This window comes from Tyto alba, unplaced genomic scaffold (genome assembly GCF_018691265.1).
Source record: "Tyto alba isolate M040663 unplaced genomic scaffold, T.alba_DEE_v4.0 Super-Scaffold_38, whole genome shotgun sequence".
NCBI classification, from domain to species: domain Eukaryota; kingdom Metazoa; phylum Chordata; class Aves; order Strigiformes; family Tytonidae; genus Tyto; species Tyto alba.
The window spans coordinates 5290601-5313464 of record NW_024881313.1 but is presented as its reverse complement, the minus strand read 5'-3'; the positions used below and the strand labels follow the sequence as shown (position 1 = coordinate 5313464).

At 40.7% G+C, this 22864-nt stretch overlaps 1 protein-coding gene across 1 annotated transcript in view; it reads left to right on the top strand.

Annotated features, from left to right (window-relative positions):
- SNX10 (sorting nexin 10) overlaps window positions 1-22545 on the top strand; it is a 38035-nt gene extending 15490 nt beyond the window's left edge. Inside the window, 8 exon segments of the mRNA XM_042802207.1 lie at window positions 1145-1245; window positions 1934-1989; window positions 7698-7784; window positions 9890-9990; window positions 10581-10679; window positions 18753-18939; window positions 18941-18969; window positions 19422-22545. Of these exon segments, the coding sequence (XP_042658141.1) occupies window positions 1966-1989; window positions 7698-7784; window positions 9890-9990; window positions 10581-10679; window positions 18753-18939; window positions 18941-18969; window positions 19422-19500 (606 nt within the window). The 5' untranslated portion in view covers window positions 1145-1245; window positions 1934-1965 and the 3' untranslated portion in view covers window positions 19501-22545.
- Window positions 22546-22864: the final 319 nt, after the last annotated feature.

Genomic DNA, 22864 nt, shown 5'->3' with positions numbered 1-22864 from the left:
GGTAGCAGGCAGAATCTTCTTCTAACACCCTGAGCTCTTCAGTGTTTTCTGTGGTGTGGGCCTGCGCTCTCCTGAAAGCTAAAAGTCGTTTATCTCCATTGAAAGGAAAGCTCCTAACATACTTCTGTATTAATAGCAGCTACAACTGATAAGCCAAATTCTTGCCCCGCCCTTGCAGAGCTGCTTGGCACTGCTGAGCCTGTGCAGCAAGAAGTCTCTGAGTGCTCTTCTCGTGCCTTCAGACCGGAGCGTATATACCCGTTAGTCATAAATACATTGAGTCAAAAAAGAAATTTATTGGGAGTGTATTTTTGGTATTCTGCGCTTTTGTCAGCGCCATCCTAGCTGCAGAAACCAAATGGTGGCTTTATCTTTGTGGAGACGGGAACCATACTGATGGCACCTTTTAGGATGTCTGAAGTCCTGTGTGTGGACATTTCTATTTGGAGACAGAATATCCTATTTTGGTATAACTGGCCCTATAGAAATTTGACAAAGATGTGTTTGTTCCAGAATAATTCCCAAGTCAATGAAATACACGTGTGCTTATCTTTGTGCTCAGGTTTATTAAAATAGGTGGAGTTGTGTAATTTGAAAGTCAGGCATGTTTGTCAGAGGCATTGGGCAGGGGTGGGGTGTCCAGGAGTCCTCAGCTGGGCTTGACCTGAATATATCGTTGTACAATAACAAGAGCAGCTCCAAGCTGTGCATAGCTAAACCTCAGCAAGCCACCTCCAAACCCAGCCATGTGTCTTCCCCTAGTCACGGGCGAACATTTTGCAGCTGGCTGACAACAGCTGCTGGGGGATTGCCTAAGCAAGCTGCAAATTCACCTTCCCCAGTGCAAGGTACCTGCCCAGAGGGATGTGCGGGAGGATTTTGCTCAGCTTCTCCGGCTCGAGTGAAACCCGTCCTGCCCGTGGGGCCAGTGTGGGGAGCCGGACTGGGGTGAAGGAGGGATCCTGCATGGGTCCTCTCAGTTTGGAAAGAGGAGGCTGGCTTTTAACAGCTAAGGAGGCAATAGGATGTTTTTGTAGCTGGGGGTGGGTGTAGGTGTTGGCTGTCAGTGGCTGGGTGGCATGTGGGAGAGGGGTAAGGGGAAAAGGCAAATCGCTAATCCTTTTCCCACTGCGGTTGTTTTTAGGCAAGTGGTGTGTGTGTAAGTAGCAAGTGAATAAAGCTGCTGAGCTCTTCCCGCGTGGGTACCTGTCCTGAGAAAACTGGCTGGCTTCCACAACTGCAGAGGTAGCTAAAAATTTATCTGGGTTTCCAGTGAAAGAGTAGATTTAAAACATAAGTCAATGACAAGCTTTTTTTGATTTGGTCTCATTATACACGTCCCTACACGGAGGTTTTAAAACCACGGACGCGGTGAAATTTATCCTGAGTTTTAGCTAGCCTGCAGGATCCAACCAGTTTGTCTCTCCGCATAACTCCGTTTCGGAGAAACGGTTGAGATTGTGTTGACGCAGATGTTTTAGCACCTGCTGGGCCTCGGCCGTGGTCACGCAGGGCTGTGCTTGGGTGCTGGGAGCAGGGCACGGGCAGCACCGCCCCGGCCGGGGCTGGGGGCTGGGGGCTGGGGGGGGGCTGGCTGCGTGGAGCTGTCGGGAGGTGGGTGCAAGGATGAGCCCCAGGGCAGCACCCGGAGCAGTGGAGAAAAGCACTGACTTCCAGAGATGGACAGGTGTCACTGAACCTTCACGTAACTACGACAAATATCCTCAGACGAGGACTAACGCAGTGCTTCTAAAATGGGATTTTTTTAAAAAAATTAATGAGTTCTTAGCTATAGTTAATGCAAACATGTTTTCTGGTCTACATAGCACTGAGCCTGGTTCTTTCCAGTGTCTGCTAATGTCTAGCCAAAGAGATAATGACCTTCAAATGAGTACTAAATGCCAATCTGATGTCTGTTTTGTTTTATTTCCAGGTTGATTTTTATTTTATTACAAACCAGTGAAGATGACACCGAAACATGAAAAACAAGTAAGTCATGCCTAAGCTTTAATAAAAAGGGATTCTAGTTTGGTGGTTATGGATTGAATTTCATTAAGGTTCGCAAGGACCAGGAAAGATTGCTTGTATTCTTCCTGCTTTTAATTGCAAGGCTGCAGAATATTCTGGAGCGATGCAGTGCCAGTTCCTTCTGTTAAAAGTTTGATAGAAGAATCAAATATTAATTGGATCTGAGAAGAGAGTAAGTGACTCTGTGCATGAGGGGCTCAGACACTAAGACAGGAGAGAAGGACTTGAATTTCAGTCTTCTCTCCATCAGTCTTCAGGTATTTTGTGGGACATAATGATTGGAGCTGGGTCTGAACTCTGATTACCAAATGCATGGACAACAAGAATCACACTTGCACATTCTCTTTTGCTCAGATCCAATGAACATTAGAAGTTTCAGACAAAATAGTTTGTTCAGCTGTTAGTCTCTTATCAGCCTTACAACTCAACACATATGGGAGTGAAGATGCCAAAACTCCCAGCATGAAAAGCCCCCATGTCCTTTGTGGTTGATTCTTTTACTAATAGGCAACCTGATGGGAAACTCTACTTTTCTCAGAAGCTTTGTGGAAAATGACTCTTCAGGGGTTATTGACTAATCAGATGTGTAACAGTGGCACTGTGGAGCATGAGGTTATCACTTGATACGGTCCTGAGCACAGACACTTGAATTCAAATGCAGCTGGAATGATTAATGCAAAAAACCATCCAATGTGAGATTATTTTTATTCCTTTTCCTTGTGGTAGATTTTTTTCCCTATATTAAAAATAGATGTTTCCATGTCAGACTCCCTATTTTCCTAATAGGAAAATGTTAAAAAGAGACTTCTCAGAAACAGTTTTTGTGGTCAAATTCTATATAATAGAGCTTCTGGTTTATCCTTGTGTCTGAGCAACCCATTGCATCATGCAATTTCTAACAGGAGAAAGGATGAATGGGGAAAGGAGAGGGAAAAGAAAGAAAAAGAGTTCTTGTGTTTGTTTCAGCTGCTTTCTGCTTTTACGGTGTATTCTTCCTTTTGAAGCAAATCCAAATGGGAACATTTCAGTTTGCAGTGCTTGTGTCTACATAGCATCAGTGCTGCCTTTTTCCTCAGCCGCCGGCACTCATGTTCTTTGCATAGGACTGTAACGATGAGGGAGTAGTTGTAAACCAGGCTTGGGGTCACTTTGGCCATTTTGTCATTTATGTGTGACCCTAACTACTTGGACTGCTTCAGGCCTTGAGGATGGGGTAGCAAAATGCCATCAGCGACATGCGTAAACTGGCTGTTTTAGCCAGGAATTAAAAGGCACATGTAGCCAAAGAAGCTGCTCTGCTGATTCCTGCTTGCTAAGTATTTATGACTACTTCGGGGGCAGATTTTAAGTTCTTCATGAGGATGTTTGGGCCAGCATGGCTGCTGGGATCCATATCAAAGCTATAGCAGTAGCAGTTTGGGTAGGAAATGTTTTGTGTATGAATTTAGCAGTTTCCAGGGAGAAGGAATAAATGGAGATGCCACTTCTTCCAGTAGCTTTCTGTTCAGTCTACGTTGTTCCCAGTGCAATAGGCCTCCATGACTAAGGTTGGACACTTTGAACTGTCAGCAGTAAGTTCCAGTTTTGAGACAATTATTGCAGTTAAGCAGTAGAGGATACATACTGTTCCTGAATGACAGATACACTTGTATTGTGCTCCTCAATATAAAACCAACCAACCAAACAAAAACCAAAATGGAAAATAATGTGGTGTAATAACTAGATCTGCAATTCTGGAAAAAACAAGCAGAACTGGGCAGGGAAAGAAGGCACCCTGAAAAGAATTGCAGCTGACAAAAGTAAAAAGTCCCTGAAACCTTGGGTCTCTTTGGGGTCTCCTCCTTGCCAGGTTGTACGGCTGGGCTGCAATGCAGTCTTGTGACAAAAGATGAAGTTAGTCTTCACGTGGGCTGTGGGAGGAAGAGGTTGGCCTCACCTCCCCTGGGTGAATAGTACATTACTTGAAGATAGACATGTCTACTGAGATTATCCTAGTTTTTATAGCAAGATGGGGAGGGAAGATAGTATATACAGAGGAGAAAGGTAATTATTACCCAAAACTGTTGTAATCTGGTAACTGTTTGTGATGAGTGAATGCAGGATGGACTGAACATACATCAGGATTCTGGTATTCTGCCACCTAACTCTGCTTGGACCGTAACATAGCCTATATGTGAATATTGGCCTTTACAAGTCTACTTTAATAGGGATAGGGAGGCATAAGCACCTTTTCTGGCAGTGTATCTGCATCTATTCTGGACGGTTAGGGCTGCTTTGATTAAATCAATATTGTTGTCCCAGAGGGGTCTTGTATCCTGGAGAAGGCTTAAAAGTCAAAAGAGAAGGAATAGTGTGCATGTGCAATGCCTCTGTTTCAGAGAGGCAAAAACTGTAATGGGAATTGGGATTAACATTTTCTGGATTCAAACTGCTTATAGAGGAAGTAACCGTATATCTTGAGAAAGGCTGTACATTTTTGGCTTTGTTTTCTAGTTGCTTAATGTTTATCTTTCTTCATTCTGAACTCAGTCCTGGTGTTCTTTGGTAAATAAAGGAAAAAAAAAAACCCAACCCACACCCCCAGTCTTCTGCTGAAATCCTGATGTTTCTAAGTGGAGCTGAGACTGTGTGGGGGCTGGAGTGCTCTGCTGTTCTGCAGATCATTTTTACTCTTGGTTCAGTGATACACTACTGCCTAGACACCTGTCTGCCACACCATATACAGCAGATCTCCTCTACAGGTAGAGTCTGGAGGGTGCTTGACTTCCTCTAGTATTGACATTTGGTAACTATTTAATCGGAAATTAAAAGTGTGTAGAGTTTTTTTGTGTAAATCACGTGGTCTGGAATGATTCGCAAGGTTTCCCGTAGCTAACCCACAGCATATCCCATAGTAACTTTTTAATTGTAATACTTTCGTGTAACAGAAGTTGAAAGAAGCATTTTACTTTGAAGATTATTTGGATTCTGTACAAAGGAGAGGGTCAGAGGAGGTTACTTGAGAAGGAAGTAATTTGGGGAACCTAGACAAAAGGAGGGGCAATGAGAAGCTGGTGTGGTGGTAGATGAGCGGAAGGGGAGCAGGGTTCGGTTGTGAGCCCGCAACCTGCGCTTGTGGCTCCTGGGCTGCAGCACTGAAGGGGAGAGGAGAGCAGTGTCTCATTTGAAGGTTCCTCGCATAATTCCTGTTCTTCCACTTGTAGGACTGAAGTGCTTGGGAAGGAAGAGAAAGTATGTTCTTTTCTATTTGAAGGACAAGTGGTTGCAGGTCTGGGGAGGAGTGGGGCACAGGGAAATAGGAGGCTGGGGAGGGCAAAACGTTGGGAGAACATCAGAGTGTGGATATGAAAAGATGTTACAGTGGGTCCAAAAGTATGCTGTGTCTGTATCTGTCTGCTAAATATGATAGACAGTGAGGCAGGTGAGGAGAAAAAAAAAAAAAGCAGCAAACAAAAAAAACCCCACCCAACAAAAAACAAACCCCCCAAAAAGAAAAATGGTTTTCTCTCCTTTGTTTGGCACATTGCTCAGATCTGCTCAGGAGGGGTAATAACTTCCTCATGTCTCCCACTAGTGTTTTTGTAAAAGTAAAGGCATGACCCTCAGCTGGTAGAAGTGATTACAGCTCTGGTTGTTTGTTTCTTTTGTGCCATGTTGGCATGGAGTTAAAAAGCTGCAGGGGAGAATCAGGCCTTCGATGCTCTTCAATGAGGAAAGAAGTGACAGAGGTGGCAGGAGCCCTTCAAGGGGGCTTTTTTTGGCAAGGTGCTCATGACATGCACCAAAAGGGTGTCCAGCAGTAATGCAGAAAACACCCCTGTGACCAGGAGCTGGGTTAAGTGAAATAAAACTGTGGGCTGTATCCAGCCATCAGGCCAGAGGCTCCCCATCCCTGAAACAGTACTGTCTGGAAATCAGTGTGGTAAATGATTTATTCCAGCCCATGACCACCTCCCTGCCATGTACAGACTGCAGTGGCTGTTCAGGGAAAAAAAAAAAAAACAAACCAAACATCTTTTCCATTCAAGGTTGTCAGTGTTCTCCTGTCAGTCCACTGAAGGTTGCTGCTGGTGGCACGCTGAAGTGGGGGGGGGGGGGGGGGGGGGGGAGGAAGACTGGGCTAAAGAGTGAAGGTTTCTTTTCTGACATCTGTGGTTCAAGCATGGAAAGACACATTTTGAGAGATTTCTAGTTCAAGATTTCTTGATTTATGCAAAGTCACACTAAAAAAGCACGTTATTTACCAGAGACTTTGTCATTCCTCCCACAGTCGATTCCTGTACCTGGAGATCTTGTGCAGTGACTTCCTCTCAGAGGGAATGTATCTACAGCTTAAAATGATATGGCTTTCTTTAACTGAGTCATCGTTTAAGTGGTTGGCTTAGCTCTTTGGGTGAATAGCTTATTTAAGCAACTGAAGTAGAGCAACCTACTTGTTGCCGGGGAAATAGCAGGTAGTTAGGCACATTTTCAACCTTTGTATTTTAAACAACCCTCTTCCATCCTCTATGAACATAGAGGTTTACCATTTTGGGGTGTGTGTGTGTGGGGTGTGTGTGTGTGTGGATTTGATGTTTGTTTTGTTTTGTTTTTTAAACACGATACAAGTTTTCACATGGTCATTAGCAAAGGATACTTGGAAGAGTGTAATTCTTCAGCCTCTTCTAGTTCCTGTTAGTGATACCCAGTTACATGACAGTAATGCCCACAGGCATCACACTCCTTCGGGATCCCTCTAAATTATTATATAAACGTAGGAATTAAAAGGAAATAGACTGTATATGACAACTTCTATGACAAATACTCTATATCACTGTCCCCCCAAAAATGAGGAATTGTGCTCTGCAGTGTGGCTGTTTTGCTTCCTTGGGCAGGCTGTTGGACAGACTGGGATATAGCAGTGCCCGGGTCCTGCGTCCTCGGGGGTACTCTGTGTATCAGGAAGTGTTATGAGGCTCGGTAGAGGAGGAGGATTCATCTCCTTCCACACGGCATCCAAGACACTAAGCTTGAGACCTTCAATTCCCTGTGTTGAATCTGTGTCTGGGGCAGTTAACAGTGGCACATCCTTTCCCCACTGGGCTGGAGCAAGTAATTTGGGGTGTAGAAAAAGGGCATTTTTTTAGCTCCATGTGGAGGTACCAAGCACTTACCTCCGATCCCTGAAGTCAATGGGTATAAATGCTTGTTTTTAAAAAACATAGGTACAATAGCAAAAGAAATTTAGGAGCAAATAAAATACTCTATGTATGTATTGGGCACATGAAGCAGGTTTGTTACACATTCTTTGTGAATGTTGACTAAAAGGGTGGGAAGAGCCTAGCTCTCTCTTACATGTGTGATTTTGAACATTAGCATCTTAGTTTGTAGCTACTGAGATCACTGTCTCCCATGCAAGAAACATATATGACTTTTCACAGGATTACTTAATCTGAAATACTCCTTTTCAGCTAGCATTTTGGCAGGGAATTTCCCGGACATGTGGTGTAGCTCAGATGATTCATTACTTCTTGCTTCTCCTTTTATAGGGTTGCAAAATTCAATAAAACAGCAGTTCAGCTTTTAATCTGAGCACAGTAGTTTGTGGAACAGCAGAGCAAGCAAGAGAGTCTTTCAGGCTCCTTTTGTCTTCTGAAATTAATTGCTTGATTTTTATTATGCACTTGCAGGAATTTGTAACTGTCTTGGTGCGAGACCCCAGGACACAAAAAGAAGACTCGTGGCATTCTTACATAGACTATGAGATATTTATTCATGTAAGTATAAAAAATACCTGTGCAGATTCTTTGGGCTGTTATTGCTGCTTCTGTCAGGTATTAATGGAATTTCTTTACACCACTTCTGGGAAGCTGGAGGATATTACTGTCCTTTTAACAACTGAGACGTAGTGGAACAGGTAAGGTGGGTTGGCCAGAGGCCGTGCAGAAGGTCTGTGGCAGAGCTGGGAGGTGAACCTGGTATTGTGTTCACACGTGCACTCCACAGTGTCTTGCAACAGAGACGATTCTTAGCTTTACTTATCAGCTAGAAGATTGTCATAGTCAGTGATGTTTTACCATTATAGAAGTTTGGTGTTCAGATATTCATGGGAAAACAATTTTCTTTGCAAGTAATTATCTGGTTATTTGTACTTTAAATTCTCCTGAGTTCTTTTTGCCAAGTTATTTGGTTGCTGCAGTGTGGTTGTTTTCAGTGTGCCTTGACATTCATATTATGCTAGTTTAGTGGTGCTTGGATATGTCAAGTAACTACATTTGGGTTTATGACTGTAGTCTACCATATGTCAATGGGAGTGCATTTAGAATTACAGTTCTCTTGTGTCTTAAATCTGTCCTATACGTAATTTTATCTTGTTGATTATTCTTCTTTGGTGGATGACTCACAGAAGGAGTTATCCCAAATCTAGATCCAGGCATTTTAATTGCAATGTAAAAAAATTTTTTGTGAAGTGTATCAAGTAGCAGGTGAATTTGAGAGCACTGAGTTACATGGTTAATGCTTGGCACAAGACCAAAAGCATTTCCTTCCTGTGTGGGAGTTAAGCACGCAGCATAATGAGAGCAAGCAGTCAAATGATAGCTTATTAAATGTCCATCGTGACAAGTACTTCTCTCCTGTGTGGCAATCAGAGCTGTGAAACTTTTACATTTTGCAATGTGGTTTATGTACTGGTTCCCAAGCAATTATATTTTTGACTTCTGATAAATAGAAATTCTGTAGATTCGGTGGGATGGGTGCTGTGCTGTATTACTTTTTCATCAGCACTTGTGCTTCTGAATATATATTACTTATATGTATTTTTATATATCTCTATATATATATAAAACACGTATTTCTATAATAGCCAGTATATTACTGGCTTTCTCAGCGACTGTTAAGTTGGGGTGATGTCGTTTAGAACCCAGTGTTATATGATTCAGCACTGTGTGTCTCTGAAGCTGATAAGCATCAGCTTCATCATAAGGATCAGCTCAGCTTCCTATCAGCACAGTGCCAGGGCTTTCAGAGACCGTATCTCTAGTTCAGCCCCACCATCCACACTTCGCAATGGATTAAAAATTTTGGGTCTGCCAGGCTTTTAGACCAGATGGGTTCCCCTTCTTCCCAGCTCCTAGAGCATTTGGCTTCTTAAACTGTAAGGTAACCCAGATACCCATCTATTCCAGAAAGCTGGCATCTTTGGCCCCTCTTCAGTCTGCATCATTTGGCTGTCTTGGAGCTGTGGCTCCTGGCAGGCGACTGAGGGTGGGTTGGACTGCAGGCAGATTCGTAACAGTCCTGACTGGTGTGCAGGGTTTCATCTAAGTATATGCTCCACAGGAAAATTTGGCAAAAGCATTTAATTTCCGTTCATTGTTTCTTTTTTGATGAATTGGCATTTTTCTAGTGGACTAATAGTGTTCTGTGGGACAATTTCCAAATGTTGCTACTTGCAGAGAGCAGTCACGCTAGTTTCTTTGATTTAAGTAGGATCGCACACTGGAAGAGCTCTATGTAGCTAACAGTTTGCAGGTTTACAACTAGAATAGCTAAACAGGACTTTTTTTTCCCTGCAGAGATTGACATTATCTGCTGAAACTTTTTTTCTGTGATCTTTTTTCCTATTACTGCAAGTTGTGCCATAATCCAGATCTCTTGCTTTTAAAAAGAAAAAAAGCGATGAAGAGTATTTCCCTGAGAAGCAGTAGAAACTGTCACCAGTCCTGTTCGGGATAAAGCACAGTCCTTCACCTAAACTGAATTAATGTCAAGCTTTCCATTGGTGTCTCAGGGATTAGCATCTCAGATGTGTCTTTAATACCATGCTTGCACTTTAGTTTAAGCTGATTTACAAAGTAAAATGTTTTTTATTTCCCAACAGACTAACAGTATGTGCTTTACAAGGAAAACATCCTGTGTTAGACGACGCTTTCGAGAATTTGTTTGGCTTCGGCAGAGGCTTCAGAGCAATGCAGTGCTTATGTGAGCAACTTGATATATGGCTATTTCATAATCTGTCAATTATGGAAGGGGACAATTGTTTCATTTTAACGCTGAGAATTACAAAAATTGGACCTGAAAAGTGCCCTGTGTGTCTTGCTAGCACAAGCTTATTCTGTACAAGGCATTTTCTCTGCTTTAAACCCGGCAGAACGTAGTTTGCACTGGCAGCCTTTGTTTGGTGAGCCCCCCTCTAATTTGTAACAGATTTGATCTGAGTTGCCTTTTGCAATGCACAGGTAGCAGAAATAGAAATCTGGCATAGGTGTACATACCTCCTCTCTGAGCTTTTAGGATGTGCTTAGGTTCTGCAAGGACCGTGTGAGACCCGGCCAGGCATGCATGCAGGCTTAACAACTGGACCAGAATAATCAGATGAATTTGTTTTTCCCTTTGAGCTATGGGAGAAGCCCTCCAGTTTCTCAGCCTTGTGTTCCCAAATTCAATTTCATGAGCTTCTGGAACATGACCTGTGATTTTTCACATGCTCAGGGTTGGGATCTGTTTAATGCATTTTCTCTCTGACGTTTCAGATCTAGTTTTAACTGTGTATTTGCTTCTTGTTTATAAAGACAGCTACCTGAACTGCCATCTAAAACTCCCTTTTTCAATATGAACAATCCTCATCACGTGGACCATCGCCGGCAGGGTCTGCAAGAATTCCTGGAAAAGTAAGTACAGCCTATGCTAGAGATGTCAGCGTTTTTAGGACGTCATCGGTTTTCTGGTTTAAAACAGCTGATCTCTGGTACTTGAGAGCCACCGTGTGGTCATCTGTACATGTTACACATTTGGTTTTATTTTTATTTGCACAGTCATATTTCATACACGTGACTTCAGCTCTGTTGGTTATAAAGCAACTTCAGCTGGGGCTTTTTCATTGTGTTTCACTACCTTGATTATAAATAATAGTTTCATATATATGTCACTTTGAAATTGTGTGCTAAGGTTGGGAGATGTCATTTCTAGCTTTCAAGAACGAGCTAGGTATTCTCATACAAAGAAACAGACTTCTCTCCCTCTTTATGTTCATGGAAAATTAATGTCTGTGTGGGCTAAACCCTTGGGAGCCTGGGAGAACTCTGTAGCAAGATCTCCTAACACAGGTATTTCCTATAATGCCAGTTACGTTGTTTGCCAGTCCCACTAACATAAACAAGCTGTTAGCATGTGTGACCATTTTCAGGACGGTTGCAATCTGTATAAAATCATTCATGACTTAGCTAGAGTCTGACCAGTAGTGTTACAAGGGAGTACCGTATGCATTTCATTACTGCACCCCTCAGTCCTGCTTCTGCAGTGGCAGAGACCCTGTTGGTGTAATTTTCTGCTTTCTCTGCCGTTCTCGTAGTACCCCAACACTGTCAGTGTGAGAGCAGGCTGGGGCAGGAATTGCACACACATTTGTAAGGCTTTCTTGAGCCACTGCTCAGGGTAAGGACATGGTAAAACACTGAGAGGAGAGACCATTCATCTTCTTTCAGTATCAATGTGAATCAGAACTGCATGAGCAAAGGAAAAAGACAAGTCATTTAAGTAGGCTTTAGACCTTGTGATCAGCGGGTGGAGGAATATTAGACCCACTATTTTTCCAGCCAGTGTATTTTAAGCCTCCCTAACAGACAACAAATCATTGGTCCTGAGGTATATTTATTAGGTTTAACAGCTGAAGGCACGGAGAGCTAACCACTGCAGGAATAATATTCTGCATACAGTTATATAGGGTCTGTGGCCAAAAGGATAGCAAACAAATACTGGTTGAAGGCATGTGAGACAGGGAAGGAAAGGGAAAGCAGAAAAGGACCGTTTTTTTTTCCTGCACCACAGGAAAGGAGGACAGTGAAGTAGAGTGACTGTGCTTCTGGAGGCGATAATATTAATGGTCAGGTGAAGGGTGTGGTAGTTCAGGTCCCTGGGTCTGAGCAGTTCTAGCTTAGCATTGCTGCCTCATGGAGTAGTGTGTTTCCAAAATCACTCGTATTTTAAAATTCCAGAGAGGCCAATCTGGTAACAAGGTACAGTATTTCAGCATCAAAAATATTTACAACTGCTGCCAGTGCTTCAGAAGGCAAACCAGAGAGTTAGATTCTCTTAAAACACATCCTCACTCTCCAATTTTGTGGATGTCTGTAGCTTAAATGAGTACTGACAGCAGAAAATGGCAGCATGTGGAACATTTTACCTTGCTGCTGTTAGTCCAGGAGTGGGAAAAGAGGCATCTCTGTTGCAAGGTAATGATTTAGATGCTTGAACTTGGATGCTGTTTAGGAAAGGTGTCAGCTTTCTCTCAGCCCTGGGGAGCAGCTGGAAGGAGTTTTCAGAGATAGAGTTCTGTTGTGATGAACTGGCTTGGCACCTGATGTGCTGTACCATTGCCCTCTGCTGGCTGCCACCTCTGGGCTGCTGCTCGCAGAAGGGATCTTTTTACTGGCTCAGCTAGGCTGCCATGATGCTTTTTTTTTTTTTTTTTTTTTTTTAATAATGAATCTGAAGCAAAGATTATGATTTCTTTCTCTGAAATTGATTTTGTGGATTTCATTAACAAGCGTACGTGTGTACTTGGCTTTAGTAAAGCTCTAGCTCTGGATGCTGCAAGTTCTGTAGCGTGTCAATGCTAGGGGGAAGCAGGACCTCCCTGGTATGTTCGGAAGGGGGTGAGAAAGGAGCCAGAAAGGAGTTGCATGGGGTGGCATAACCCAGAACTGCGAAGCTGAGTGCTCCGTTCTCCCCAGCAATGACAGCAGTCACCGTGCATGAGCTCACAGCCCTGCTGGTGTTTCTTTGTGGCAGTGGGATAAAATGGGATTCAAGCCCATGTGGTCCTGCAAAGGGAGAGGTTCGCAGGGAACATTTTTCACATGCCTGCATGGGATGCAAGGACCTGAGCACCTCTCGGCGCTTGGTGCCTTGGTGAGGTTATCAAGGTCCAAGGCGTCTCTGAAAGGGAGTTCAGATCTTCCACAGTCTCGGTTTGTGCCCTGTGCCTGTTGCTGTGTGAGCAGGTTGCTGTCGTTTCTTCCCGGGCAGGAGCCACGAGCCCGAGGGGTAAGGATCGAGCGGCTGGAGGGTCTCTGATACTCAGCTCCTGGCCCTGGGAGCGCCTCCGTATTGCCTGGATGTGAATGGTTATGGGATGCTCTTGTCCTCCTTCACGTGTGACTCCAGAACAAGCTAGCACAGGGCAAGGTGCATACTAAGAGCCTTCACGAAGCCTCTCAGTGCTGAGCCGCAGTAGCGTGAGAATTAGGCCAACAGCTGGAAACGAAAGCAAAGCACTGGAGTTTGGTGAAATCTGGAAACAGGTGTCCCATTTTGATTTGGCTTTCCTGCACAAATGCAGGGTAAGACCTGCTTGTCTTATAGGTTATTATCTCTGAGTGATAAAAAGCTGTAAAGCTCACTTCTCGTCTGGGCGTAACTTAATATTTCAAGAGGCCATTTGCCTTAGCGGAAGTCAGCTAGCCCCTTTTCAATTATGAAATGCTTCGTAAGAATAAGGAAAATTAGGTGTTTTTTCCTGGTAAGTGTCCTCATCCTTTGAGGAAGGCTGTAAATTCACAGGAAAAGCTTATTCTTAAATTAGAAGGCAAAATTAAAACACTGTCTTTTAATATTATGTTTTGTAAGATCCTCTTTGCTTTCATCCTTTTGTAGCTGCACAGGTTTAACTTTGGGATTTAAACTACCTTCACAGAAGATCATTTGGGTTTGCTTATTAGAAAAGTCATTAACAAAACCATTTTAAATGAATTGGGGTTCAATCACTGGCTTTTTTTTTTTTTTTTTTTTTTTTTTTTTTTTATTGAATACAGTTGAATCCCCCAAAATTATGTGGTTTAGGAAGAAGGATTAGTCTTCAATTACTTTTCAAATGTGCAGTTTAGGATGGGGCGGGAGACATACTGGGAGTTTCGAGAAAAGCAGCGCTTGGATCCCCAGGAGACGAAGGGCATCCGCAGCGTCGCTGCTCCGGACGGCTGGCCGTGCGTCGGGCTCACGGGGCGCTGGAGCGAGCCAGCCACCCCAAACTCGGCTGCCTAAGGCAGAGCCGTTCCCTGGGGGTGGCTGGGGCTGTGCCCTCCTCCTCCTCACACCTCCTTGCCTTCAGTCCCACAAGCCAGGAGCTGGCGGAGGGTCGGAGGACTCTCCCGGGGGTGTCCCTCCCCGCGGGGTGCTCTCTCGGGGGGTTGTGGAAAGCGGGAGGCTGGCTCCAAAAGGGACGGGTGCCAGGTTGCTGGGGCTCAGGTGGGAGCACCGGTGGCCGTGGGGCAGGCGGGCTCTCCTCGGGCGAGTACTGGCTTCCTCTTCTCCACGGAGCCTTGCTCATCTTTCCAATCTGGTGAGCAAAGTGAGTAACATGCCTAGCCAGGCGCACGTCACCTAATCCTTTCCTAAACGCATGCATAATCGGACGCCCAACAGTTGCTTCGCAGTTGCCTGCCATCAGTAATGCTTCCTCCCTTATAAAAAACGGAGGAGGAAACGCAGTCAGCTTTTTTAAAAGAGGAACCCGGGGCTTTGTTTGCTGAGGGGCTGGGCCCTCAATAGAGGGCACCACAGCCCAGGCTGTCATCCCCGGCCTCTCCGCTCCTGGGTTTTCTCTTCCCTGCGCGCTCATGGTATGATGTCAATGGGCAGAATAAATTTGTCGAAAACAAAATCAGAGTGTTAACCTTCCACACACATGCAAGTGTGCATCTGTCATTGTATTAGGTTACAGTAGATACAGGAAATCTTTAGTTAGGATTAAGTTGTACTGTTCAGCCATATGTTGTTCTCCTCCAGCAGAACAGTGTATAATATACCTAATAAAATCACGTTGAAGAAAACCAGATTTTGGACCTTGTCCAAATAAGACAAAACACATGTTTTGTCTTTTGTAAATGTTCTTGCTGTAGCACAGGGAAGGAGAAATACGCCTCGTATAGTATCCAGCATTTCCTCAAAAATGACATTATTTCTTCTGGTCGTGAAGTGACGATTGTCGGCCCTGCTTCTTTAAAGGTCTAGAGATGATGAGCATTTACTGAAAGCTTACAAACAGAGATTCACATGGCTGCGAATAAAAAATGATTTTATTATCTCTAATTCAAACGTAGAGCCTTATCCTGCAGCCCCCTTAATCACATAAGTAGTCATTATGTATGTGAGCAATCTGGCTGAAAGGAGTGAGATCTCTGACAAGTAATGGCTACTGATGGGATCAAGACTTGCAGGATTTAGCCTTTCGTTCTTACTCCAGGCGTGCATAGAAAGTCTGTTGTTCTCTTAAATATGCCCAGTCAGTTCACAGGAATTATCACCGTGAGCCATGGCTCTTCCATTAGCGCGACGGCAGCAAGAGCTGATTTACATCACTGTAACTGCAGCTTTGCACCGACACTGGCTGTAATAAAACTGTTGGAGAGGCACTGGGAGTGCTACTGGTTGTGTTTAAACTGCGCACGCGTTCAGCCTCTGCTAAGACATCCGAGTATCAATATTGTGACGCTCCACCTTTCCCCCTGCCTTTTTAATTTGGTAGGCGATGTTTTGTAATTTTGATTTTTAAAGTCCTTGGAGTCAAATCTGCTTTTTCTTAGATGTACAACCCTCTGCACAGTGAGTCCCCCGGACAGCAGAAGCCCTGCAGAGCAACTGATATACCAGCACTTAATATTGCTAGTAACATCTGGTGACAAATGTATGGTTATTTCCTTGAAGAAGGAGTATTTTGAACAGGAAAGCATAATGCTTACGGACAGCACAAATTTATTTTTCATTTTGATTGCTTGAAGGATGCAATTAAAAAGCCATCTAACCTGTTGGTTCAGATAGGGGGGTAGCAGAAGTTATTTTTTAATTAAAGGAAGAAATGCTTTCAGGGTATGACTGGGTGAAAGGTGTTCCTATATTTGCTTTCAAGATGGTTTTAAATGGTTTGCAAAATGCATTGAGTGTTTGGTTCCTTCCTGCATTGTGACTATATGTGTATATATATATGTATAATATCACATATATATATATAGGTATATATGTGATTAGCTTTATGAACATTCCATTTCTTCAGCTTGGTTTCTTTTCACTACTTTCGCCTCCAGATGGCACTATGAAGCAGAAAAGAAAATTACTGTGAAATAATGAGTCCAATGTAAAGTAAAATTGGAAATTGAATTATAGCTGCAGAAAAAGGACAGTAGCCTTGAGGTCCTGATCAGTCTGTACTCTTATCACTTTTGTTTGCTGTTCCATGTGTTAGGTTACTGCTGAGTTAATAACAGTGCTTTAGCAGTTCAAGGCTTAGCAGAATTGTACTGGACATGAAATAAAGCTAAAATGAATTTGTGTCCAATATCATTGACATTAGTGCTCATTACTTCTCTAGTGTAATGCCTCAAACCATCTAAAATCAATTTTAAAGATTACCCATTATTTTATAAAGAAAATAAAATACATTTCAAACAGCAACAGAGCTGTAAGTGTAGTGTAATCTCATGAACAGTTAGTTACTTGTGTTTTCGCTGGTTGGCAGGAAACTTTTGAAGGTACGGGAAAAGGAAAAATCTGTGAAATGAAACGCCATCCACAGAACTTAATGTCTTGGCTTTTTGCTGGGTTACTTGGTATTAGACACGCAAATGTTAAAATTGCAGAACTGTGCATCCCCTCATTGTGCTTGCAAGCCTGGGAAAAACAGTAACTCTACTCTACAGAAAACTCCGGCATCTTGTTGGGTTTTTTGGTGGGGTTTTTCTGTTCTTTTTTTTTTTTTTTTTTTTTTTTTGTTTTGATTTGGTTTGTTTAAGAGGAAGAAAAGAGGAAGGAGAATATTTACTCCCCCAACTGCATAAACTATAAACATGGATTTATTGTGTGGAATGGCACTTTTACTTTTTGTTGCAATGTTTGTCTTTATTTGGAATGTGTGTTTATCAAGAGTCTAGGCTGAAATCCTCTTTTAGTAGTGGCTGAATGATGGCTTTTCAAACTGTGTTCATGAAGCTGTTGCTGTCAATGTGTGTAGACCTGTAGATTCTGTGTTTTGAATAATTTTTACACAGCATTTGCCGGCTTCTTTTAGACTATGAGAAACTTTTCCTGTATATTAATACACTGCATGCATTGATTTTACAGACGTTTATTTTAAAGTAAAATTGTGAGAATTTAGATTGGATTAAAAAGGCTTTCTCTAGGTATGAAAGTGTGCTTATTTTAAACTTCAGCGAAATCTGGTTCTTCTAAGACTGAATTTCAAATGCACCTGGTAGATCATTAGGGTCACTGCAAACATTTCCTCATTGGAAGGTGTCAAAGTTTGAGTTATTTGATTGAGACTCTGTGTGTGTTTACCTAGGCAAATGAAATGTGCATGTACACAAATATCCTGCATTTTCAGTTAGATATCTCTTTTTACTTATTTTGATTTGACAGATTTTTATAGGCTTAGATGAAGCCAGAAATCCTTTAGTGTATTTATTAAATGTTATTGTAATGTTGGCCACTTTAGAGAACAGTTTTCAGAACGTATATGTGTTTTAAAACATTACAGTCTGAACACACCATCAATCTTATTCGAGAGAAGGAACTAATCAGTTATACATTTCATTTTAGTTGGAGTACCTATGGAATGCAATATTTCTTTCTGCTTTTACTAGTTTTTACATTAATGTCGTATCTTGTTTCCTACTGCATAGCAATGACTTTTTTGGTAACCTAAATGGGTAGAAATAGGTAAATACTGATTCTTAATAGTTTTGATTTGTTTAAAAATAGTTCAATATTTTTCTGTAGAACACTGTTTGGCATGGTCACAGGTTCTGATGACTCTATTACATGAGTAAAATTACATGTATATATAAAAAAAGTATCTTCTTAATCATTCTAGGATTTTTGTATTAAGGAGCAGCAAAGTTGCCCTTTTTTTTTTTTTTTTCTTTTCCAAAATAGCGATAATGATCCTCAATTCTCAGTCCCTGCTGAAGTATCTCTAAAACTTTCTGTTACTGAAATGTACTGTATTTTGTTTACCCTCATTTGATACAAGCAAATACTCTGTGCTAAATTTATTGAAGACTTTGTTAAAATACATACAAACCAAAGATTAAATTAGGCTTTTGAAAAGTATGGCTGGAACGAAATAGTATTTAAGATTCTGTAAAAACTGTTTGCAAGTCAATTTAAATCAGTGCTCAGTATTAGCATTTTCATTCTAGCTTAAATGTACTCATATTTGTGAAAGCGTAAATGATTTTGGCTAGCACTGGCTATGTTTACAGGTATTTCAAAGTCCTGACGCTGTGTATGTATGAAGTCTTCTGTCTCTGTACACACTTCTTTCCCCCGCCAAAGAAACTGGTGACTTGTCATTTTTAGAAAAGCTTAGCTATTAAAAAAAAAAAAAGTTCTTAAATGGAGACTAAATTTTCGTAAGAGTATATGCCTCCAACTGCCTAAAAATCATTAATTGATCCATGTGGTAATAACAGATGGTTAAATGCAAGAAATGTCCTTGAAGTTATTCTAATAGCAGATGTGCCTAACTATTAGCTTCATGTTTTTACTCACCTAAAATTCCAAATAATGTAATAAGAAAGTAACACACACCTAATCATTTTAATATGTTCATTACCTTCTGTTACTGATTTAGTATTCATCTGAAAACTTAAAAGCAGGACATCATTTAGAATTTGTTCTGGTAAAACACTTTAGAATGTATGTGTGCATGTGCATCTGTATAAAAACATTGAATTTTTTTCTTTTTTCAGGATCCTACAGGATGCATTATTGCTTTCAGACAGTAGGCTTCACCTCTTCTTACAGACTCAGCTAAGCCCGGAAGATATGGAGGCTTGTGTATCTGGACAGACCAAATACTCTGTTGCTGATGCGATTCATAAGTTTGCCTCTTTGAACAGACGTTTTCCTATAGAAGATGAAGAGAGAAAAAAAGGAAAAAAACGATGCGGACTCTGATACAGAGAGGTGATTTCTGTATTTCCTTACTTTGAGATTACATATACATACATACACATGCGCATGCTTCACTTTTTTTGTTGATGTAATACTAAGATAATGAAAAAATTAATTGACTGAGATTTTATTGAGCTGTGACAGCTCATCATAGAAGTCTTCACACACACCTCCACACTGAATTAATGAATGCAGTAGAAATTCAATTATCTGCATTCTGATTATGTGAATTTCATTTAGTCAGACTTGAATTATTCGCGTTTAAATTATCTTGCTAAAAAAATATCCAACTGCACTCCAAATGGCTAATTAAAAGTCCAAATTTCCTGTCTCTCTTTGTGACTGGAGATAATTAAAGTTCTCCTCTGTTACTCAGGCTTTGAGTGTGTTGTGAAAACCAATTTCCTCCTTTTATTTTTTTTTTTTTTTTTTTTCTTTTTTCCCCCCTCTCCCCTCTTCTGCAGTTCATCCTCTGGGCTCGGACCTAGTGATGACAGCATTTCATGTGGATGTAAAGCAAGCCCAGCTTCTGAAGAGTCATGAAAAATCATTCCTGTATTGCTCTCTTAAGGACAGTACAAAGTAGTTTCTGCTCTGTTTACTGGTTACGTATACCACGTAAACACGGCTGGCTGGTAACGCGTACCTAAAAGACACGTCAGTACAACCATATGTCCTTATAAAATTTTCAAAACAGACCTTGATATTATTTCTTTGTTGATTTATTATGTATGTTGATTCAGGTCTACATGCTACCTATTATGTTTAGGGTTTTGTGACTATTAAAATCTCGGTATTGGGTAAGTCATGCTCTGCTGACATACGTGGCAGCTAAAATATTTCCCTTGTTGAGTGCATGCCTTGGATCCGAAAAACAAAGATAACTTAATTCCTCAGCTTAAAAGTTGGTATATCATATGAAATATATTCAAAGCATCTTTTTGTAATTTGCATCAAGAGAAGTTTCATCTTTAGAAGTCATTTGACATTGGTGATGAAATTACATACCCCACAAGGTATTCACTTTTTAAAGTAGCCCAGCAACACCAGCAAAACAACATTTGTACAAACTATATGCTGCTGACAATTTGAGATGTATTTATATCTTCCTCCGGTCTTTCTGTAATGTTTATGGAAAGCTTGGTTTTATCATGTATAAGAACTGAAGGCCAAAATTCTTGGGCACGGTTGCTTAGGAGTTAGAAATATTAATAAAAATGACATCATTTCTAGGCTTGCTGGAGATTCTCAGTTCCCAGGGAATTACGGATACTTGTTCCCAGTGAAAATCCTGGATGAGGTCCATTGAAGCCAATGGCTGAATTTTGCATCAATCTCACTAGGGCCGGGATTTCACCCAGCGTGTTTAACTTTAGGCACTTTCATTTGAACATGCCAGGAGAGGTGTTTCAGTTTAGCAGTTTAAATGAGGAGTATCTCCCTCTCGAGATGGTGATAATCACACAGCTATAACGTGCTGTACAGGCGTGAACCTCTCCACTCTTTGGGAGTAACAGGAGCGGCTGATTTCATTGTGGCTGTAGTTAACACGTTGGAATATTGACTTTTTCACAAACAAAAGGCAGGCTTGAACACAACTCCGTAACTGCCACCACTTATTTTGATTAAACGTCAGTTTTGCTCTTTATTGTTAACAGCAGCTGTGTAGTGTCTTGTCCCAGATTCTGTCAAAGGAATATGTTTCACTGTGGTGTTGTATTTATATTTGACATTTAACTGCTATTAAAAAGAGCTAGGGGGTCTGATCGCCCTAGAAAAGCTCCCATTAACTTCAGTGCTGTAGTTACCAGCCTAGAAATGGAAAGGTATATATATATATTTTTGTTTTTTTAAGAATTCTGTGGGTACTTTCAAAGAAGGAGCATTTTAAACCTGTGAATTACAGAAACAATAGATTATTAAATGTCCAGCTCATAAGGTTAGCATAGGCATGTGTGGGCATGCTTTTTTAAAGCATCCAGCTGAGAATCTGTGTAATTTTAGAAACATGCTTTAGTAGCCCGAGGATAACACCTCTTAGGTAACTACTTTTAAGCCACTGTATTTTGTTGATGGTAGCATCTTTTATAAGATAAGTATCTGTGGTTCTTTTTGCTTGGTCTTACTGAATTGCACAAATGTATCTATTTACCTTCTCAGCTTGTGAGTAAATTGGCAGCCAATGCTATTTTAATGTAAAAGTGGTAACGTTTAATTAAAGCAACAAGTTATCACTAAAAGTAGCTTAAAAAATAGCTGTTATCTCAGGCAGAGATTTTGATTACTTGACTTTTTTTTTTTTTTTTTAAGATGGCACATTACAAGAAAAAATGTTTAGCAAATTTATTTGAAAGAGGGGGAACATAAAAAAACTGCTAAAAACTAGAATAATGTCTGAGAAAGATACTAATGTTTTTATTTAATGCAATGTCAGGGTACTGGGGTTTTATTTTAAAAGATTGAGCTAAACTGTTGAAGCACTTTATAATTCTGGCCTACTAACACATCCTCAGTATCCAAGGAAAGTTACAGAAATACAAGGTTTGGAGAACCTTTGTGGCTATTTTTTATTTTTTAATTCTAGGAAATTATCTGTATGCCAGTGAGTGTTCTCCAGATGATGGTGTTTCTGAAATAAGTATTTGTTTTCTAACAGTTCTATTGTTCTGCTATTGTTTTCATCAACCTGTGTAGAAATTCTAAGACTCCTGTAACAGAACTTTCTTCCAAGCTTTGACAGAAATTTGTTTAAATATTTCTCCTGAACGTTGTGTAGCTAGTATTACTAGAATTTTTCTTATTAAAGGGGAATGAAAAGTATTGTATGCTCTAGTATGTCTTTTTTTTTTTTTTGTATCAGCTGTGTGTAAGACATTTTATGTAATTTGAAACATTAAGTGTAACTTACAAATTTAAAGGTAAAAAAATATATTTTTAACGTATTGTGTGACTGTAATGATTTGGTGATTTTTTTTTTTTTTTTTTTTTTTCAGCACTGTCATATATTTTGATTAGTTGATCACTGGTATTTTGATTCTCATTTTAAAGCTTTGAATAATGATGATTTTTCCTGCTAGTTTTTTAAACAGGCTAATATCTAGTTTATAATATCATCTAATTACTATTCTAATTTAATTGCAATAATTTTGCACTCAAAAGCTTTGCTTTATCTTTTGCCTAGAACTTTATATTCTCATTTTTATTATTTTCTTAAAAGTTTTTAAGTAATTAAATAAAACAAGTTACTACTTTCTATCTTGTGTTTAAACCTGACAGTAAGGTTTTATTTCAGTGTAAATATCCTAATCACTTTATGACCTACCATGTGTAATTACTCTTAATCTATTTTTGTATTATGTGTGTGTGTGTGTATATATTTATACACGCTGTTGTGTTTGGTTTTGTTGTTACTGGTTTTGTAGAAAATGTAAAGTGAAAAAAGTCCAGTCATATGTGGTATCAGATTCTATAGCGTATAACTTCAGAATACTGTAAACTAGTATTAAGAAACCTGTTACAGTGTCATTGAACTATACTTTCAAGAAAGATGAGAAACATTGTCTTTTGGAATAAAAATTTTAATTTAAATAGCAATGTAGTTTTATAAGCATTGAGGAAATTTATACTCTTAAATGCCCCGCTGTCTAATGCTGCAAAATTTGGTGTCCACATCTTTTTTTTTTTTTTTTTTTTCTTTTTTTTTGCAATGTGATATATTTTTTCCCAGCGTGCTTTTTAAATTCTATAGGTACGCAGGGTTTGGGGCTCGCTCTGGTGTAAAATACAAGGTACAGATAAAGTCAGCGTGTTCAGGGTGGAGGAGAACAAAACGTGCGTGTTTCTGTGTAGCCTGTAATCACAGGACGAGGCGCAGGGTTAATGCCTCGGGACTTGACATTTCCCCACT